At 33.1% G+C, this 20,702-nt stretch overlaps 1 protein-coding gene across 1 annotated transcript; it reads right to left on the bottom strand.

Annotated features, from left to right (window-relative positions):
• Window positions 1-242: 242 nt before the first annotated feature.
• LOC114739410 (serine/threonine-protein kinase STY8-like) lies at window positions 243-8,917 on the bottom strand. Its single transcript, XM_028927470.1, has 16 exons — window positions 8,502-8,917; window positions 8,021-8,135; window positions 7,821-7,921; window positions 7,529-7,648; window positions 7,205-7,259; window positions 6,267-6,377; window positions 5,514-5,564; window positions 4,666-4,841; window positions 4,473-4,580; window positions 3,215-3,288; window positions 2,783-2,958; window positions 2,185-2,280; window positions 1,033-1,113; window positions 893-946; window positions 670-804; window positions 243-598 (listed from the first exon to the last, which is right to left on the bottom strand). The coding sequence occupies exons 1-16, from the start codon at window positions 8,696-8,698 to the stop codon at window positions 524-526; spliced, it is 1,725 nt and encodes a 574-aa protein (XP_028783303.1). The 5' UTR covers window positions 8,699-8,917; the 3' UTR covers window positions 243-523.
• Window positions 8,918-20,702: the final 11,785 nt, after the last annotated feature.

The raw sequence follows: 20,702 nt of genomic DNA, 5'->3' as shown, positions 1-20,702 counted from the left end.
CAGTTTTCGACACTCGGAAATAGGCTTCGGCTTGTTTAGGTAGCCTTTGCCGCAGCTGGCAAAAAAAAAAAAAAAAAAGGAAAAACGGGAGAAGTAAGACTTTGCCGCCTCCTAGATGCATCTCCTGCAAGTCCAAAACTTCGTGATTGTTAACCTAATATCCAATATTTTGTTGGAAAAAGAAATTAAAACAACTTTTCATTTGTACCAGAAAAATACAAAAACAACTCGGTTAACCTTTGTTTTTCGGAATAGAAATTGCAACTATCATTCAAAAAATGGAACGAACAACAATGTTTCTAATGTGCATTTCCAAATCTATCATCATCCACCTCCCTAATGCAAGGAAATGATAATTCGATTAACTTTTCATTTGTATAGTGTGTTAAAATTATTATTATTATTTTTTGGATACAAAAGAGGGCAGGGCCCGAATTAACTAGAAATTAAACAAGAAGGCACCTTAGAGGGATAAACCAGAGCATAAGAGAATACAAGGATATACAGTCGTGATAGATCCAAATCAGTGATGGCCCCATTTAAGTGCTGAGAGAAAGCCGTGGGATGATTTATGGCGATCGGCTTTTTCACCAGTAACCTGTGAGAAACATATCATATAAAATTTTAGACTTCGTTCAGCTATTTTTACGGTTGTGAGTAGTGTTTTACCTCTTTAACTATCAGCTGAAGAATCTCTATTATCTCGGAGAATTCTGGTCTATCTTTTGGATCTTGTTGCCAGCAACGTTGGAGAAGTTCAGAAAGTCTTGGGTGTATGCTCCTGGGGATTGTCGGTCTTAGACCCTAATTGCAATGATAAACGCAGAATCATCATGCATAGATAAGAAAACTGATTCTGTAAGATGATCTATTAGGAGAACAGAATGAAAACCTTTTGCACCACGCCTACTGCTGCTTGTAATGGAGTCAGGTAAGAGTAAGGCAGCTGGTCATAAAAAGTAGTCAACATGATTAGAGTAAAACTAAAATCCACGACCGCTGTTTGAGATGAGAAAAATGGAAAGGACATACTTCTCCGGTTAGAAGCTCCCAAAGAGTTATTCCAAAACTGAAGACATCTGCTTTCTGATCATAAGGTTTGTGTTCAATGACCTTCAAGTAAAAACCAAATCAATGCGAAGGGGTTTGGAGTATCACAAAGTGGAATTTATAATCAAATCAGACAATTGAAGAAAAGGAAAAAAGGACAGATCAATTTAAAAGTTCTGAAAATCATATAAGGTTTAGAAAGTGGCATTAAACCCACAAAATACCACCAACTAGGGTGAATTTTATGTCGCTATGCGATATGCCCACTCGTCATATAATGCTATGTAAAGTGTGACGACCGGGGTTGCAAAATCTGATAATAATGGAAACGGGCCTTTGCTACCGACCTACTCAAGAAGGGGCAAGAAAAGTGGAGATGGCCCATTAATGACGGGCAGGAAACTAACACCCTTGTACTGTATACGGCCAATAGAGAAGAAAGAGAATGGAGACATCATATCGTGAGGGAATAGGTTAATGTGGGACCAGAGGACGGGTAAGAGGTACCTGCAATGCAACATCTTGGAGAGCCTAGCCTGGGTTGCTGGGTTCTCTGCTTTTGCCATTTTGTTTTCTACATTTCTTTTTCATAATCTCTCCCTGAAAGACTTGCCTTCTGGCAGGACAACTGATTGTAGAAGACTTAGATGTCGGGCCGATGCAAGGGGAAAATTCGAGAAATGATTTGCACTCTTTAAGGTGTATAAATAATTATAGATTAAAACTTATAATGATTGATATTTCTGGGAGAATCCACTAGACAGCCATGCAATCACGCACAACGAGCTAACGAGCATATGTTATCTAATTTTTCCTGCCCTTTCTATTTTGCCCGTTTTACATACTGATAAGTAGCCATCCTGATTTCTTGAGAACTTAACACGCACGTGCGCACACAAAAAAATTAAGCATGAGATGGATATTCTACGTATTATTTAAAATAAAAACAAATGAATGTATCATATATCTTGTGATCTTGTATCTTACAAATAGATTTCCGATTATTTATGAAACTCAAATGACTCGCGTGTTGAACAGCGTGTATTATAGACAAACAAGGATACCACATTCTTCTGCCATAAATGTCACCCAAAAACAAATCAAGCAGTAACGTGATTCGAAGAAAATCCATACCTCTGGGGCCATCCAACGGTAAGTTCCAGTTTCAGCTGTCATCACTCCAGATTCTATCTTCACTCTGGCAACTCCAAAATCCGCTACCTTCACCACCTATTGAAGAAGAATATGATATTTAAGTACGGATGAAATAATCATGTTGGAGAGGAAAAGATAATCGAGAAATCCTAACAAAACAATTTTTATTTCAAAATTTCAATTATCTTGAAATTAATGTAACGTAACCCTAATTCTGTCCCCCCCCCCCCAAAAAAAAATCAGTTTTACCTCAGCTTTATGAACTCAACAAATGTATAACCACACTGCCACTCAGTTTTGCATTTATTTAGGGAAATTCTACGACCAATTTTCGATGCAAAGATCGAGAAAAGGATAATATATTCATTATAATTATACCAGTAAAAAAGAAAAGACATTAGATATTTAATTGCACATGAAAGATTTGCTTGAAACCGGAAACAAAAGACCAATACAATCTTCATTCCCAGGGAAGTCCTCACAAACCACGCTATAAAGAGAGTGGCGAGACATAGGCTGACCAAATGATGAAACGAAACAGGTAATCAATGTGAGCAAATTCGAGGAGTCCTCTTACTTCATTTTCATCCATCAGCAGATTGGCAGTCTTGAGATCCCTGTGTATGATATTATTTTGGTGCAAATAACTCATTCCCTTGGAAACATCAATTGCCACTTTTAGCAAAGATGGAAGCTTAAATACACCTCTTTGTTTGTGCAGAAAGTCATATAGGCTTCCTCTAGACATAAACTCTGATGAAGGCATACACATAAGCAAAGATTCAAACTGGAATCATGAGATGACTGAAAGTGGAAGCCAAATCATCTTAGAAATAAGATAACATGACATATCATGATCATTTAACTAAAGATTTTATTCATATTTTTGGAAGTAATATATCTTCACGCATAAACAATAGAACTTGATATTCCTACAAATATTTTTGTTGATAAAAGCTAACAATATGAAACATGGCATCATAAGTTCTCACGGATCTCTGTTATTTACCAGTAACAATACACAGAGTTGGTGGTCGAGTACATGCTCCAATGAATTGCACAACATTCCTGTGTCGAATCTTCCTGCAAAGCAAGTTATCATAGACAAAGGAAGAATTCTCAGTCCAAACTTGTAAGGATGCCATATCGACACTTATAAGAATTCTCATTAAATTCCCTATCATAAAGGACAACTTGGACAGATGGTTTTGACGGTTTATGCAGAGATTTAATTTTCACTAGTCTGTGCAGCAGCTTTAATTTTACTGGTTTGTGTAGCCAGATTGTATCCTGGACAGAAGTGGGTGCACGATTTCCTTTTAATTGTTCGTGACAGCAAAATAGGAAGCCCTGCTTCTTCTTCTTCTTGATTTTTTTTTTGGGGGGGGGGGGGCGGCTTCAGGAAGCTCTGCTTCTGAACATTCGAGAAGACACAGGTTTGCTAACAAGTGCATAAACTTTATGAGAAGCTTTTACCTTCTCAAAGTGGGAAGCCATATTTTTTGGCCAATTTTTTTCCTTAATTTTAGAGGGGTTCTCATACTATGAATATATTAAGGATTCAAATTTTATCTGAACTTATTGATATTAGATGAAAGGTATATATTTATACGTGACAGCAGAAAGATGCCTAAGATTTTAACTAAGTGCTCATCCTGTCTAAAAAAAATGTTTAAATTAATTTATCCTAATCTAAATTAATTAACTGATGCAGGGTAAAATTAAATACACATTAGTATTCAATTGATTCCCACAATATGTTTGTACCACCATCTCCAATTTATACAAAACGAGGGGGCCTCGATAACAAACTAAACAGTTATCCAGTTAACATACTCTTAAAATAGAACAATTATCCTAAATTCAGAGGCATTATCCAAAAACAACAAAATAGCAAATGATCCTTAGTTAGAATAAAAGTAAATAATATAACTTAATTAAAGTTAAAGGCAATTTTAGACAATGTGTACGTGAGAGAAAGGAGAGTGAAAAAAGCATTCGTTTCCTAGGAGCCTCATTTTGATGTCAGGGAGTTGGAAGAAAGGAGTAAATCTTCCATATGGGGTAAGATGCTCCTGAAATTTATACCAACATCATTGATATCCAAGAATCAAATCCATCTTTCTCCTTCCAAGATTATCAGTTAATTATCAGTTAAATTACTGGATAGAAATCATTATCAAAGAAATTAATTAAGGAAAGGAAGAAAAGGAGTCAGTCACGAGGAACTATATTTCTATGAATCACATTCAGGTATGTTAATAAACCTCATGATATAAACTTCTTGTGCAAACTCTCTCAACATATCTGTATTTGTGCGCTCAGGTTTGAGGACTTTGATAGCCACAATTTGACTGCAATATGTGCCTTTGTACCTAAGGAAAATCAAGGAAAAAGGAAAAGAAAGATCAGCCGAGAAGCTACTTAGGGGTCCAATGGATTTCACAAGAGATAACTCACAAGTCACCGAATGATCCAGAGCCAACTTTGTTTTCAAATTTCAATAGGTTGGTATTAATTTCCCAGACATCAGTTCCATCAGACGGTATTTCTATGCAAGGAGGAAAGGGTTCCATTCTTTCCTGATGATCGTCATTGGCAGCATAATGTGTGTCCTGTTTTGACATATATTGCTCCTGTTGGGCCAACAACATATTCCATATCTCAGAATGTTGAAATCCAAAGAGAAATGAAAAATAAAGGCAGATCTCTGACCATGGCCTTGTAACAGAAAACATGTATTCTACAGCGAAACAAACTAACAAATGAGTTTTAGTAGTGATTTGAAACATTATGGAAGTAATATATCGAACCATGCATAATAGAATAATCAATCACGTACATCAGTACGATCTATATTAGTCACAAGTACAACGGATTCAGGGGAAAGTCATCAGAATGTATAGATTGACCTTGATATATGAATTTGTTTGGCTATAGCAAATAAAGTAGATTGCATCGCTGTTGAAAGGAGTTGGCTTATCACGTGATATACCAGAGTTCAGAAGCAGACTTGCGCAGATTCTGTAATAATTGTTTTTAATGGCTATCCTGAAATTTTTTCTGGGTCAATATTTCTCGGTTATTACAATCAGCGTTAGAGCAGATAAAAACTAATACCAACAGCTGTCTTCCCTTGAATGTAACCAGATAAGGTATTCTTGTTTTATGAATCAATTAAAACAATCTTATCATCCAGCCTTAATCTTGAAGAGATTCCATTCTACTGAAACATCACAAAAATGTTTATCTTTCTAGAAAGATCTTGAATTTTAAATATTAACAAAGATTAATGTGGAATACTTCACCTTAAATTTCAAAATTTCCTTTTCCAATACAGCTTTGAGCTCCTCAGTATCCTATGATTGTTCCAGAAGCAAAGAGAAAGACAACAAACAAACGAGGGGCTAGATTTCAATGAGTCAACCAAAGAGATAGGTTATATCAATAGGTGCAGCCAAGCAGGTAAAACAAAACATTTGTGGGAAAGGAGAATTAAACGTTTCAGCTTCACAAAATATAAAACAATCAACTGATAAACGACCATAAAAAATTGTTCAGAATAGGAAGAAGTAAGAAATCTTGTTAACAAATTATGATTGCCAGAAATGAGGAAAAAACTTTTGAAAATAGGTTGAAAGTAAACCATAAAAATTAAAAGAAGTAATAATATAAAAGTACCTTGATGTTATAGAAAAGAGGGATAACTTATTGACCATGAAATCAATATCAAAACCAGTTCAAATAAGTGCACAGCATCATCATATTGGATGTAGTACTTGTACTGATTATGTATCCATGCACAATCTCCAAAATACATATAAGAGGCATAACTTCCTTTCGTAAATTTATTTTGTTAGTAACATTTCAGAATATGGCTTTGAAGCTGAAACAAAATCAACAATATACTAATTATGCTTTGTTTCATTAAAGCACATCACCATACCCTTGTACTAATAGTAGGCTGTCCAAACACGATAGTTAAAAATCCTGCTAGAAAAGGTAATGTTAACATTAAGTGTTTGTATCAAATCAGGTTCGCTTAGCTATTTCCATCTTACCTCATTAGGCCAACCATCAACAACAAATACATCAAGAGAAAAGCCATCGTTGGTGGAAAAAGCATGAGCTTCTTGAATGTTCAATCCAATCTCGCCAAGTAATGCAGTTAACTGGAATATAAATAAATAATGAGATTATCAGTAAGGAGAGAGAAAGCGTAGAGCGCAAAATCTATATATTCTACTTCATAATTAAAAAGTTTCACATTTGTCAACGCTTGATGAGCAATTATTCCATTAGGTTAACCACAGCTAGTGGAATAGAAAATAAGCAAGAAACCAGTCATCTCAGAAATGAAAACTTGAGGGATTCTCTGCAAAAGTTATTAGATAAAAGATGAGCACAGGTAATAAGTACAGGTAAAACATAATTATATTTTTCCTCTTTTTCAAATTATAAAGAACTGACATAGTTTGAAAAAAGCTCTCCTCTTTTGGTTTTTCCAGTCAATAATAAATTATATATTTACATGAGTCTTGTATGCTAAGGTCAGTTTTATGATTCCAGATAAATATTAACAGATCATAGCATCATGGCCTTCAACATTACAAAATTTTCTTATTCCTTGATATGATGAATGGTATATCTATTTGAATTTTGAATGCACATGCATTTACAAATTTTTTGGGGAAGCCCTTGACAACTAGGATTATAATGCCCTTGTTTGATAGTATCAATAGCAAATAGCATGAAAAATGCCAGTAGCTGATACAGAAGGCAAGAGGCTAGACACGTATAGTAAAAATATCATGACAAGAGTTGGTAGAAGTGCATTAACCAAACGAATTGCCAAGAAAAGAGAGAGATATAAGCATGTCAGATGACAGAGTATGCTAGATAAGAAATAAAAGTACGCTTATTGACATTAATTTCATCCACTTATCACCAATCTAAGTGAGTCGAAGGAATTTCCTTAGAAAATAGAAGAATTAATTACCTGACTAAGGAGTTTAAGCTTGTCAACTGTTGAAAAAGTAATCTCATGCATGGGCCTAGAAGTCAGCAAACAATAGCATAAGAACTGGTTAAAAATTTGAGTAGTTAAGGAAATGCAATTGATAACTGCCATAAGCTTAATAGATTTGATCCTATTTTATCAATCTCCCAATAAAACAATACAGCCACTTGATAAATGTCATCCCTCTTTTAGAAATTCCAACACAGGCACCTCAAAAAAGCAATAAAGGAGGAAAAAAAATCATGGTCTTTCCCAAGATTCTTCTAGAACAATAACAGAAAGTAAGGTGACCAAAATACTTACTGGGAAGAGTATGGTATCACATCCGCAGCACCATCCCTGTCTTCAATATTAATTTTGCTTCTTTTACGTGAAAGAGCTTCAAGATTAGAGGAGGAACCAAAAGTAGGTGGCAGATGAATTCTTTTGTCGTCCGAGAGAGAGAGAGAGAGATGGCATTAGAAATAAATGAATGGCATAAATAACAATGTGAACAAGAACAAGAATAATAAAAAGGTTTGAGATGTTCTCTGCCAATTGAGCAGCAGCAAGACTGGAAATTACAAGTAAATGGGATATAATGTATGAACCATACCCCTGCTTAAAAGAAGAGTTAAAAGAGCTCTGTGCATCTTCATTCTCAGAGGGATCTGAGTTCATAGAGTCACCATAATTTGCACTATCAAAGGGTTGTACCTGCACTAGGAATGATAGGGACATTTAGGCGCTTACAAAAATGCTATGAATTTCCAAGATCCAAATATCTGAAAGGCAAGCAAGATTTAGCTGTTTTACCTGTACTAAGCGAACTTGAAGTGCAGGTCGATTAGCCGGATCCTCTGCCAACTTCAGCAGTGTCATATGAGCAAGAACATCTTCTGCCCTCTCCACATTCACATCAAATGCATACCTGCATAACAACAATCAGAACACAAAAAAGTTTCCACAGAGAATAAACGCTTTGGCAATTCCACTTGAATGGCTAAAATATAGATGCCAGCGTAAGCTGTTTTGTTTCTTCTCCATTCTTTATGATCTATACAGTTCAACTTATCAAGAGAAAACTCTTAATGCGTAAAGAAAACATCCAGGCATGAGTATACTCAATTCCTGGTCATAAATGTCCTGTTAATAATTGCGCAACACTTTTTCGGTTGTTCCATGGTTTTCTCAGCAGGAGCTGTCTCGTGTGAATTTATCACGGGCGAAAAGAAATATAAAAAGTTGAAAACAATTCGGAAAGGGAAACGTAGACATAAGCAGAAATATCCAATACCGAGCAGGAAGACGATTAAAATGAAGCCACAGTTGATCATCAAAATCTGGAATATTGGCCTCCTCATAATTGGACTCTTGAATTCGACGGAGCACCTCATTGTACACCTCCAATTTCTGGCTGTGATGACGGGGATGAGCTTTCTGTGACTGCACGGCTCGACTCGCGCAGCTCTCAACATCTTCCTCGATCACCATCACTGCCAAAGCAAAGCACAACCAGCAACTCTTGCAGATTACGTTACTCCACACTCTCACGCAGCAGAAGAGGAGGAGGAGGAGGAAGACGACCAAGAGATTCAACTCCAATAAAGTAAATGGATCATGCAAAGCGAGAGAAAAGCCAAAAGGACACGAGATTCAACTCTTGAATCTTGAAAGCTTCTTTCATCTTTTTTTCTCTCTGGTTAAGTCTTCTCCTTCTCTACCACTTACCAGCCACTTGAAAATAAAAATGCTATTAAGTATTAACCAGGTACTAGAATGAGGCGATTGGCAGTACTGCTGTACTGCAGAGGCGATAAGTTTTGATTCCAGCCCTCCACGTCAGCCTGCGGGTCTCGGGCCCTCGTTGCAGGATAAATGCAACTAAAAAATGGGAATTAGAAGTTTGTTCGTTGCGCCGCGTAGGATAATACCACAAATAATCACAAGATTTTTCAGGAATAAACTCGATATTTTTTCATATTTCCGTATGGCGTATCAAAGTGTTTTCATAATAAAATTAAAAATTTATTAAAAAAACAGAGCTCGTTTTATTAATTTTTTGAGTTTTGTAAAAATAATCGGTATAGCTATACTTCGTTTATAAATAACTATTTGCCTATCATATTTTATTAATAAAGTAATAAAGTCACTGTATGAAAAATTATCTAAAAAATAAAAATTTAAAATAGTTTTTGTTAGATTTTAAAAATATGAACGACGTGATGACCTAACACGCTTTTAAAAATACACTTAATTAGCCTTAAATTGCAATGATAAAAATAGCATGAGTTGACGAGACCTGTTTTTGCTTTTCTTTCTTAAAAAAGGTTTAATTCGTGGGTATGAGTCTGTCAGCACTTATCCTTTCTTGCAGAAAAATATGTGGGCCCACATGTGTCCGCCCACATTTAATTAATAAAAAGTAAACATCATGATTGTGCAAGATTAAAAAACAATGAATATCCCATAGGCCCAAAAAAAAATCAGAACATCCTAGTGTCAACTTACCATCAATTTGTTCAGGCCCAAAAAAGAAATAAGAGAAGGAAAAACTTACGGTCAAATGTAAATCTTCGTCTTTCACCTAAAATTATCGACATCTTTTAGAATAACATCATCAGCAATAATCTAATAATTAGTGTCGAGGCCAAAAAAAGAGAGAAAGAAAAATAGTGTCGGGCAAATGGACCTATCAAAATGTGCCCTCAACCTTATCATGCGCCTGCCCCGCGAGACGGGAATATTCAAAAGGACCACAAACAGATTCTTCAATAGTAAGATAAAACTCTTAAAAAATTTTTTAATATAAGAACTAGTTAACTAATTTGAGTATATTAAAAAAATTTGTTAAGTTAATTATTTATAATAATTAAGTGTTGTCTTTCATAGCATACTCTTGCTAATCATATGTATTAATCAGAATTACCATATGATTGAATATTTAACATGAGTAACTACTACAAGGACTACTTTGAAAGAAATGGATATATATGAGAGACAAAATGGATTGAAATCTTATTTTTATGACTAAAATAAAAATCAAACAAAATCTTTATTAAAAACCAGACTTAGTAAATTATTTATCACGAAACTAGTGAGAATATACAAGCAATTTAATAAAATAATAAACCATATCTGATATCTCTATCTATGAATCTCGAATAGGCTCTAGTCTCGAGTTTTTTTTTTGGTAGACAGCTCTAGTCTCGAGTATTAAAGATGCATTTTCCTGTATATATATTTAGAATTTTGCCCCAAAAAAATTTCATTTCACAATGAATAGGTGCACTTCCATGCATGTGACGTATTAATTGCATTCAATTCCGTGTAAAGTTGTTGAAATTCAAGTAAGGTTTTAAACGCCAAGATTGTAAGCGTTTAATTAAGTTTCATTGAGAAAAAGAAAAGAAAAGAGTACTTAGTTCGGTTTAGACCTTAGATGGCTAATATATCAGTCAATAAGTCAATTGTGAAGTTGACAATTTACAGACGGCAAAAAAGAAGTTGACAATTTACAATTAATGAGAATCTAAATCATTTATTATAATTAATAACAATTAATTTCCTTTTTCCAAACAAAAATAGAAAAAAAATTGCATTTACTTAACAATATGGAAACCCTAGTTTGCACCATCGGCGGCAAGAAGAGTACCGTAAGCCTGTAACACTCCCTTAAACTACAAAAGATCTCTAATTCCAGAGTGTGTGTGTGTGTGTGTGTGTGTGTGTGTGTGTGTGTGTGTGTGTTTCAATCCTGCAAAGCGAAAATCCCTCGATGATGTAAAGAGAAACAATCCACTCGCTTAAAAGCAGATAAGCAACATCTAACTCGACACCCACCATACAAAATCCAACATTAATTTCATTGCAGGAAAATGAAGTGACATTGGATTTGATTCCACATATGACATGTGTGTGTGTAGACATGCAAGAATAATCAAAGATCACCAGTCAAAATAATTTTAAAGCAAGACGGAACTAGATAGTGCTATAAAACATTGATCTCTTCAATTCCTCGAAGCATATATCTTCCTTGCAGAACTTATATAGCACGAATCGAACATGAACTTAACAGTACTTAAACGAGATGCAAAATAATGTACATGCTCTGAATTAACCTGCAGCTCTGATTCCAAAACCAGATAGATGGAGTAATAAGGCATGTTGGCAAAATCTGGTCACCATCAAGATTTAAAAAAGGAGAAAATGAAATTAAACCAAAAGCATCATGGTTGACCCAAATCTTCGAGCTCGAGGATACTGATCTATTGACACAGATGCAGGATTGACAGTCAAAGAGTAACAGCACTGTTATGATTAGATCGCATCTCATCATGGTCAAGCGCAGCAAAACAACAACAAATGAAACAACCTGCGGGTCCAGATGTACAAGATATGGCTCCTTAATCGTCACAGACACATATTTAGGAGCAAACAGGAATACGACATTATGTTTTAGAAGTCTCTCGCAGCATGATCAGATGCCTGCTGAATCGCCAGGTGTTGGAGGAATATTTTTTCCCTGTTAAAAAAAATGATGTAAGGACTCAAATAATTATGTTGACATAGGAATTTACAATTGGAAAATGGATAAAGTAAGTGAAGAATAATATATGCCTGCAGGATTGTGGGTAATACGGAATCCAGTTGGAGTTGGATTCTGTAGTCTATCTCATCTTTCATCCACTGGTGAAGCTGAGCTCTCTCTTCTTCAAACTTCCTTTCCAACTCTTTACGCTCCTCTTTAAATTTCCGACTCATCTTTTCACGTTCCTCTCGAAGCTTCATCTCCATTTTGTTCTCCTCATTATCTTCTTCTTTCTGCTTCATTTCCAATTCTTCATGCAATCATCAGAGAGTCAGTAGTCTTTGAACATATACATACACCACAAATTAATGGTAGGAAACCAAATTGGAAGGTAATAATGATGTTTTTGAACTGCGAATCACACATGCGGAATTCAAATTAACCTTCGATCCAAACATTCAAAATGGAGGGAAAAAAGTTATATTCAGGATCCATAATTGTCATATCATTTACTAGAGATTCTTTTAATAAGCGTTAAAAAGAGAACAACTTAGACTAACTCCTAAGAAATTATATATATTTTTCTGATCCCAAATATAAGACCCTTATATTTAGGACCGGAGGAGTATATATATATTGACTGATGTTTTGAAAAGTCAACTACCTTTCCACGCCTGTGTCTTGATATCTGTAGGGTGCATCATGTTGTGCCATGCTTCGGCAAGGACTTTTTCGACAAAAGCTTTATGTTCTTCATTTTTGTTCAGCTCAGTGTGAACCTTTGATTTTCTGAAATGTTTGATGATAACCATATGTGACATCATGATATATATAAATAGAGATGAAAGAAATTAAATGACTTAATTAACAGTCATATTTGTAAAAATTTACACGTAAGTATGGAACTCACCCTTTGTTCTTTCCACCAGCCATGCCCTCTTTACGAGTTTGTTCGCCAGTACTCATCATCAGACTGATTGTTCTTCCTTGGCCTCCAGTTTCAAAAAAATTTCAACGTTAACTCCCCAACACACGAACAGACACATAATACACAAATATATGATAGTAATGCAGAGAAATAATTGATTGAATAAATAACATTAGATGGATATGTCTTGAGGATATGAACTCACTTTCTTTTCAATCATTTCCCTTTCCAGTTCTTTGGCTTTAGGTCCAGGGCGAATTCCATGTAGCGAATACCTTTCTACTTCTTTTAGTGAACGGCATCTTATGTTCGTCTCCATGTGATAGTAAAACTACGCAACAAAAACAATTTCAATACTAAATATTGCTTTATATATCTGTGACCATCCGTTCGTGTGATATAAAAGATAGTACCTTGTCAATTACTCCATTTTTTCGAGTCCTTGGCTCACAAATCCATCCTTCAGGTGTTTCAGATGTTCTCCTCTAAGTGCAACACAAGAACACAAAAGAATAAGTCTACATACAAATAATGTAGACAAAACTAAATCTCTAAGCTTACTCCCAAAAACAAATATAATAAACTAGTCATTTCATCTGAATAATGAGCCTATAAACTAACTAGTAAGGAAGAAGTTTTCTAAAGAGTACTCCTCCGGTCCTAATTATAAGACCCAATTGACTTATTTGAGGAGATTAAGGAAGTAAGTTAAGTTGGTTATTTATAATAAATAAGTGTTGTTATTCCTAAAATATCCTTGCTAATTAAGTATATTGGCTAAAACTATCATTATTAGAAGGATTATCTTGGAAAAAATGCATAAATATAAGAAAAAATGGATTGGGTCTTATAATTAGGACCAAATAAAAAGTCAAATTGGGTCTTATAATAAGGACCGGAGGAGTATAAATTTTATGAGCAAGTTAATTTGCATATACCTTTCTCCCTGAAGAAGTGGATGCGATAGCGGCATCATTTGGTAGTTTATATGACAATGGAAATGCAACAATCGCTTGCTGCTGTGACGTTGTTTTGAAAGAATCAGGCTGCATTTAAATGGATCAAATGTAGATACATTTCGATTAAGGTTACTCTTATTATATATAAAGAGATATCATATGTATCTTAATATTGAGATGCTTATATATGAAAATAAAACAAACCTTGTTATATTTATACACACAACATTAAGCACATTAATTGAAAGCATGCATATTGAGAAAGACTCAAATACATTATTGGGCAGCTATGCAGATCTATCTCATGATAATAAATCTCATATTATAATCTAATTAGTGTAATAAAGAAGAATTATGACTAATTATGTTATAGAAATACATTTGCCAAATGAAGATTCAATTAGGGCTAGAAATTAAAAGTAGTTATATTGTGCAATGATTATCTCTTTTACAGCTATTACTGTTTTCTTCTTAATTACCTTCTTCTTAGGTTCATTGCACCCTACCCCCACGAGATGTGGACATTGAGTGAGAAATTTAATTTAATCATTATCCTCAAAATGTTTATTCTCAATTGCTACATTTATATCAAATTTATGAGAAAAGATTCACAATTTAGGTGCTAGACACCATCATCTATCACAGGCCTACGCCATAACTCGTTCGAAATCATAACTAATTAGCAAGTCTAATTTGATCAAACATTATTTATTTATTCTAGGTCCTCTCCCTTTTAACTTGCAGAACAAAAATTTCCCTCCCCATCAAGTTTATGTCTATGTTCAATTTCACTCTTTGTATTCTCATATCAAATATCAATTGTTGACCTGCAAATAGTGGAAGCTAACAAACATGCCATTATGTTTTAGCTTAGTTAAAATTCATGTTTAATTTGATTAGACTACATATGACAATAATATTGCAATTGACCCTATAAGACAAAGATATTCGTTTCCTCCTTGGTCTTGGCATAGGTTTAGTATGTTTATTAATTAGCAAAAATGACCAACAAACCAAATAATGAATTCATTTCATTTCCAAAATGCCTAAGAGATATTAGTTTAGGATTTTGATGCTTCAAAAACTTAATCTGTGAGAGAATACGACCCTGCTTGTGAGATCGCGATTTTTCAATCTAGTTTTCTTTCAATATAATTACTTACGAGGAGAGTCGTCCATAAAAGAAGGGGGAATTTGTCTAAAAGAATTTGATGTAAGAGTAGAAAAATACAAACATAATTTAGAGAGAAATATCAATAAAACGAGCCAGTAGATCTAGAAAGGTCTGAAGTCGATGAAAATAAGAAAGAAAAAAAAAAAAGCACAAATATAAAATATCCTCGATGTCTACTACCAGATGATTTTGAGGGGTGGAAAATCAATTTATAGTTGAAAATTACTCATTTGAGTGTTGGATCGAAGCCATAGGTTTCTCATCAAATTTTTTAATGGACTATGCATGTGCAAGAGAACCAAACCAAAATTATCCCCAAAAAAGTATAAGAAAAAGACACAAAATATTTTTAAAGAATTGAAAGAGGGAAGAAGATCGCATGACCATGAAGGATTTGCAAGATAGGATAATAAAGTCATAAAATCTTGGGGGAGAATATTAAAAAAAAAATTAATTGAGCAAGTTACATACCGTATCTTTTTCTCGATCATCACCTGAAGTATCATTCGCCTGTAGATCTGAAGTGAAATTCATTTCTGCCGATGAAGCAGAGGAGATGAGTTAGAAAATGAGATTACTTGGAACTTTAGATGTGAATGAACGAATAAGAATAGAGCAGCTCTTTAAAATTTAAAGAGACTGCGGACAAAGTAAAGTAACTGTTACTATGTCACTTATTATGGATTGCGTGCATATATTTCACTCTAGAAGTCTCTATTAGTAAAAGTGATTATTATGCATATATAGTATTATGAATAAATTTTGTTTGGAAACAATGTAATGTATTAAATATGTTTTTGACAAAGAGCAACGCAAATTTAAGTTGTTTACTTTTTCAATGATTTCAAAATACATCTCCTACAATGAATATAAAAAAAATTTAGGTTTTACGGTCGTTCTAGTGATGTTTTAAAAAACACCATTGGAACAAAAAATTTAATGACAATTTTCCAAAATTGCCATCATTTAGTGACAATATTGAAAAACTAAAAATATTTTTTGAATTGACAATAAATATATGCACAAAGCTAAAAAATTATTTGAAAAACATCGGAGTATATATGGTGGCTTTGCTTGTACTCACTTGTTAGAGTATGAAATAGCTGGCAGCAATATACTCACTATTATACCTTCATCAAAAATATTTTAAACTTAAAAAAATTCGACAAACAAAATTTCAAAAGAAACATTAGCAAATGTTTTCAAGGAAACCGCCCCTTTCATGCCACAACATCAATACGACATTAGCTTTTGGCATCAAATAAAACTATTCCGAAAATGTGGCAACATTATTTGTGGGATTTTGAAAAATAGTTGATAGACTGACGACAATGTTTTACCATCGGAGGTTGAAAATTATTCATGTTCTTATTTTAACAATAGCGTTAGCTCTAAGACTATCAATAAAATTAAAAATAAAACTGCCACGGTTTAATAAGAACATCACACAATAAAGTTTACGAGAACTAAGCAAATTCACCAGGGCCCTATGCCCACACTATAAGCGCCCATACATATGATATATATGGTAATAATTAATTCTTTCTAACTTAATATTTGTTGGTTTATGTATACATTTTTGCCTAATTTCAATAAATATTTGTTTTTAAATTGTCTAATATTGTTATTATATAAACCAAGTGGGAGGAAAGCTTTTTCTTATTTTGGGGCATGTGGAGTAAAGATCTATAATTACTATCATCAATTGGACGTATAAAAGACACGTGAGGGGGTAAGACCAACTTATGATAATAAAGCTGCAACAAAAACGGTGTAAATAATACCATTGCGTAAAATATTTCCGCGTTCGCATATGCGTGATCACGAGAAATAAAGCCATATATCTTTTAGGTGTTTCAGATGTTTAATATTTTCCTCTAATACGTAGGATAATAATAGTACAACCACGATAAGCATGAAAATTAGAGTTAATTGAAAATATAACACGTAGAGAAAAGCCCAAAATCATTGTTGAGAGAACGTAAATCTCATCTAATTATAACTAGATCTTATAATCTAATATATGTAAACAAAAAACTCATGATTAATGATAAAGCTATACGTTTCCCCTTGGTTGTACTCCTAAACAAAACAAGAGCTTAATATATATACCCAGTGAAAAATAAGGGGGTGTTTGGATGGTATGAGAAGTAATTTTGAAAAGTACTTTTCCGCATATCGAGATAAACTCCTCTACATATTTATTTCGTATACTGTAAAATCACTTCTAAAATCATAATTTGGTTTCCATCTAAACACTTTCTTAATCACAATTGATGCTGTGGCCGCATTTATTTGTGGATTAGAGGCTAAATTCATTGCTATTTCGTTATTTTGTATGTGCATCTAAAATTGAATTCATTTCCTATAATGATATATATATATATATATAGATGAATTTGAAATATGAGATTATTTAAAATTTTAAATTTGTGCGAGAATAAGAATAAGACAGCCCTTCAAAACATAAACAGATCATATTAGACAATTAAGTAAGACAATTTTTGTTGTGTTATTTACTATAAATTGCATGCTTACATTTTACTCTCAATAAGCCTCCTTTAGTAATAATGATTATTATGAATAATATTTTATTTGTTTTTACCAAATATCTAAAAGCATACATTTAAAAATGAAGATAAATTTTCTTCTTGATAACAATGTGATGTTTAAACACACTTTTGACATTTTTTTTTGTTGTTGCAAATTTTGATAACTTTCTTTTTCTGGAATTTCAAGATTCGAGATACATCCCCCACAGTTAACACAATCGAGTTTTAGTGACAGTCTTAAATACTATTTCTGGTTCTTAATATAAGAATTTATTTGACTTTTATTTTGGTTCTAAATATAAGACTCTAATCCACTTTGTCTCTCATATTTATACATTTTTTTTCAAAGTAACCCTTCTAATAATAAGAGTTCTAGTCAATACACTTGATTAGCAATGATATTTTAGAAAAGACAACACCTATTTAGGATAAATAACTAATTCAACTTACTTCCTTAATCCCCTCAAATTAGTTAACTAACTCTTATAATTAGAACTAGAAAGTCACCGCAATAGCCTAAACCAACAAATGGTCCCTCTAGGCTCTGGGTCATTAAAATAAGAATTGCTGACATCATCATTACGTACAAGGTATCACTATGCACGATGCATAGCGCAATAAGCCAATAATAAAGAGTCATTGTAAATAGTAAATGTATTTTAGAATATATATACACACGCATGAACGTTTTCTATGTTAAGGTAATATAATTTTTAGTTCTTTAGTTTTGTTCTATTTAGATTTTAGTTTTTAAAATTTTAAACTATAAGTTTTAATCCTTCAAAAAATAAAATAATCTAAATTTTTATTAAATTTTAGGGACTAATATTTTAAATTAAAAAAACTTGAACGATCAAAACACATGATTTGAAATATAAGAGATGAAAACCAAAATAAGAATAAATTTAAAGAACTAAACTTTGTATTAACCCCTACTATCTTACATTTTGCTTCACTTAATTATGAGCATATATTTTAAATTTACAATCTTTCCTAGCTTAAAATTTTGTGTTCATTAATTGTACATTTACATTAATTAAATTAATTTGTGTCCATCTAAAATTCTATCCAAAAATGTTATTTATATTATTATTATTATTATTATTATTATTTTTTAGACATAACTAGTTACTTGCACCTTTGGAGCTGGATTTTATCAACTTGATGATCTTGAAAATTTATTAATAACAAATTGAACGGCTTTGGTGATTAGAGTAATTATCAATGTTCATGATTTATGGAGTGTTTAAATAGAAACTAAACTATGGTTTTAAAAGTGTTTTTACGATATACAAAATAAATATGTGAAGGAGTTTGTCTCGTTTTGCGGAAAAGTGCTTCTAAGAAACATTTTTGGATGCTTCCAAACACCACCTTAAAAGTCGGACTGTGGTCTAAATTATAGTTAAGCCAATCATGAGTGAATTAACATATATTTTATATAATATATGCTCACAAAACAATAACATATAATAAAAAATAAATATTTAAATTAAAAAAATATGATTGAAAGAAGGCAATATCTATCAATACTAGATACTTATTTCATAATTATAATTTATAGCTTTAAATATATAAACAAAACTACATGTTTTTATCTTCATTTTCCAATACTCACTAAGCATAAATATGTATAAATTATAGCACTAAAATTTAAAAATAAAAATATAGTTTTTAAATTCCAATCCAATTCTTAAAACCAAAATTCATGCAAACTCAAAAAATGAAAAAAAATTATATTAACTATTTTGGTTTTATAAAAAGAGCTAATTTCTTATTTTGTAACACCAAGCGATTTTTTTTGGCCTCCTTTCCATGAAGTAATACTACTTCTTCTAGTTCTTAACATAAGAATTAATTAACTAATTTGAGTAAATTAAGAAAGTTTGTTAAGTTAGTTATTTATAATAATTAGGTATTATCTTTTTTAGAATACCCTTACTAATAATATGTATTAGTTATAACTACCATTTGATGTAATCTTTAACATGTATAGCTACTGTAATGACTACTTTAGAAAAAATAGATAAATATGAGAGATAAAATAAATTGAACTCTTGTACAGCTGGAAAATAGCAAAATAATATCAGAACCCTCTAAAAATTCCTCGGCAATACAAAAATTTCTCGCAGGTCAGAACGACTGAAATCTGTTCATTTCCTTTACTCGCGTTCTGTTTGGTCTGCAATAATGAAGATATTGATTAAGAAAAACAGAGGGCAAGGCAAGAAAGAAGAGAGTGTATATTCACAATGACGCGTTTCAATATTCTGATTCAGAACGCTTCATAACAAAGAAAAATGGTTAGACACCTCCACACACAGAAAAACATTTACCATCTTTGAGAACAAATTCCCACGTACATTCAAAACTTCTTGGTGGGTATGTGTGTGTGTGTGTGTATTAAAACGGAGAAGGAAAAGAACACAACTTTATTCAGATATTCTTTGTATACTTTAAGTTGTTCCATTTTGAATATGGGCCAATGTGCGTCTCATCACAGAAATCATTACAAGTACGGAAGTTGTGGTTCTTCTTGTAGAAGAAGACAAGGCTGCTTTGGCATGGTGAAGGAGAAGGGGTCCAGGTTCTATATTGCTACAAGATGCATAAAGATGCTAATTAGTTGGCACAAGTATGGCAAACGTTGAGCACCCCTTTTATTTCTTTTCTTTTTGTTTCTTCGAGTTTAGATCAATAGTTTCTGTCTTTTCTATTTTGTATATAACCAGCATTGATTTAGACAATTTTGTATGTCACAGTCAAGCGATGAATGTTAGTTCATTAACAGGAAAAAGAACAGAGCTGAGCCATATGATTGTGAACAAAATTGTGATTAAGCCTTGACTTACCCGAGATTATAAAAACCAGCGTTAAATAATTGTTTAGATACAATTTTTTAACCATAGCTGAACCATATGATTGAATACCTAGCTAATGTTGCTAAAGCTGAGAAATTAGCGAAGGACTGAGGTTATTTGGGACAAAGAAGAAATTTACTGCAGGTAAAGGTGAGGATTTAGTATAATGCTATATTTTATTTTTATTTTTTCCCCCGCTTCATCACTGTGCAGAGATGGGAAAGGAACAAAGAATACATGGGTGCTGTTTAGGGGAAGCTAAGAGATACATAAACAGATGCTGAGTTTGAGAAATTGTGCATAGATTTTATCTTGTTCTACTAGTTCTGAAGTATGGGAATACGATGACTACTGTGAGGGATATAGAATGAAATGCTCATTAGAGCAGCTTCAAAGGCAAGATGTTAAAGAGAGAGCTCACCAACGGACCAGACGCAGCGTCTCAGGTCTGTTTTATCAGGGTTCTTTATTCCTAAGGTGGAGAAGCCTGAAA

Source organism: Neltuma alba, unplaced genomic scaffold, assembly GCF_004799145.2.
Source record: "Neltuma alba isolate B1F8T4 unplaced genomic scaffold, ASM479914v2 tig00013957_pilon, whole genome shotgun sequence".
NCBI classification, from domain to species: Eukaryota; Viridiplantae; Streptophyta; class Magnoliopsida; order Fabales; family Fabaceae; genus Neltuma; species Neltuma alba.
The sequence above is the reverse complement of the archived record's forward strand: the minus strand, read 5'-3'. Positions and strand labels throughout refer to the sequence as shown.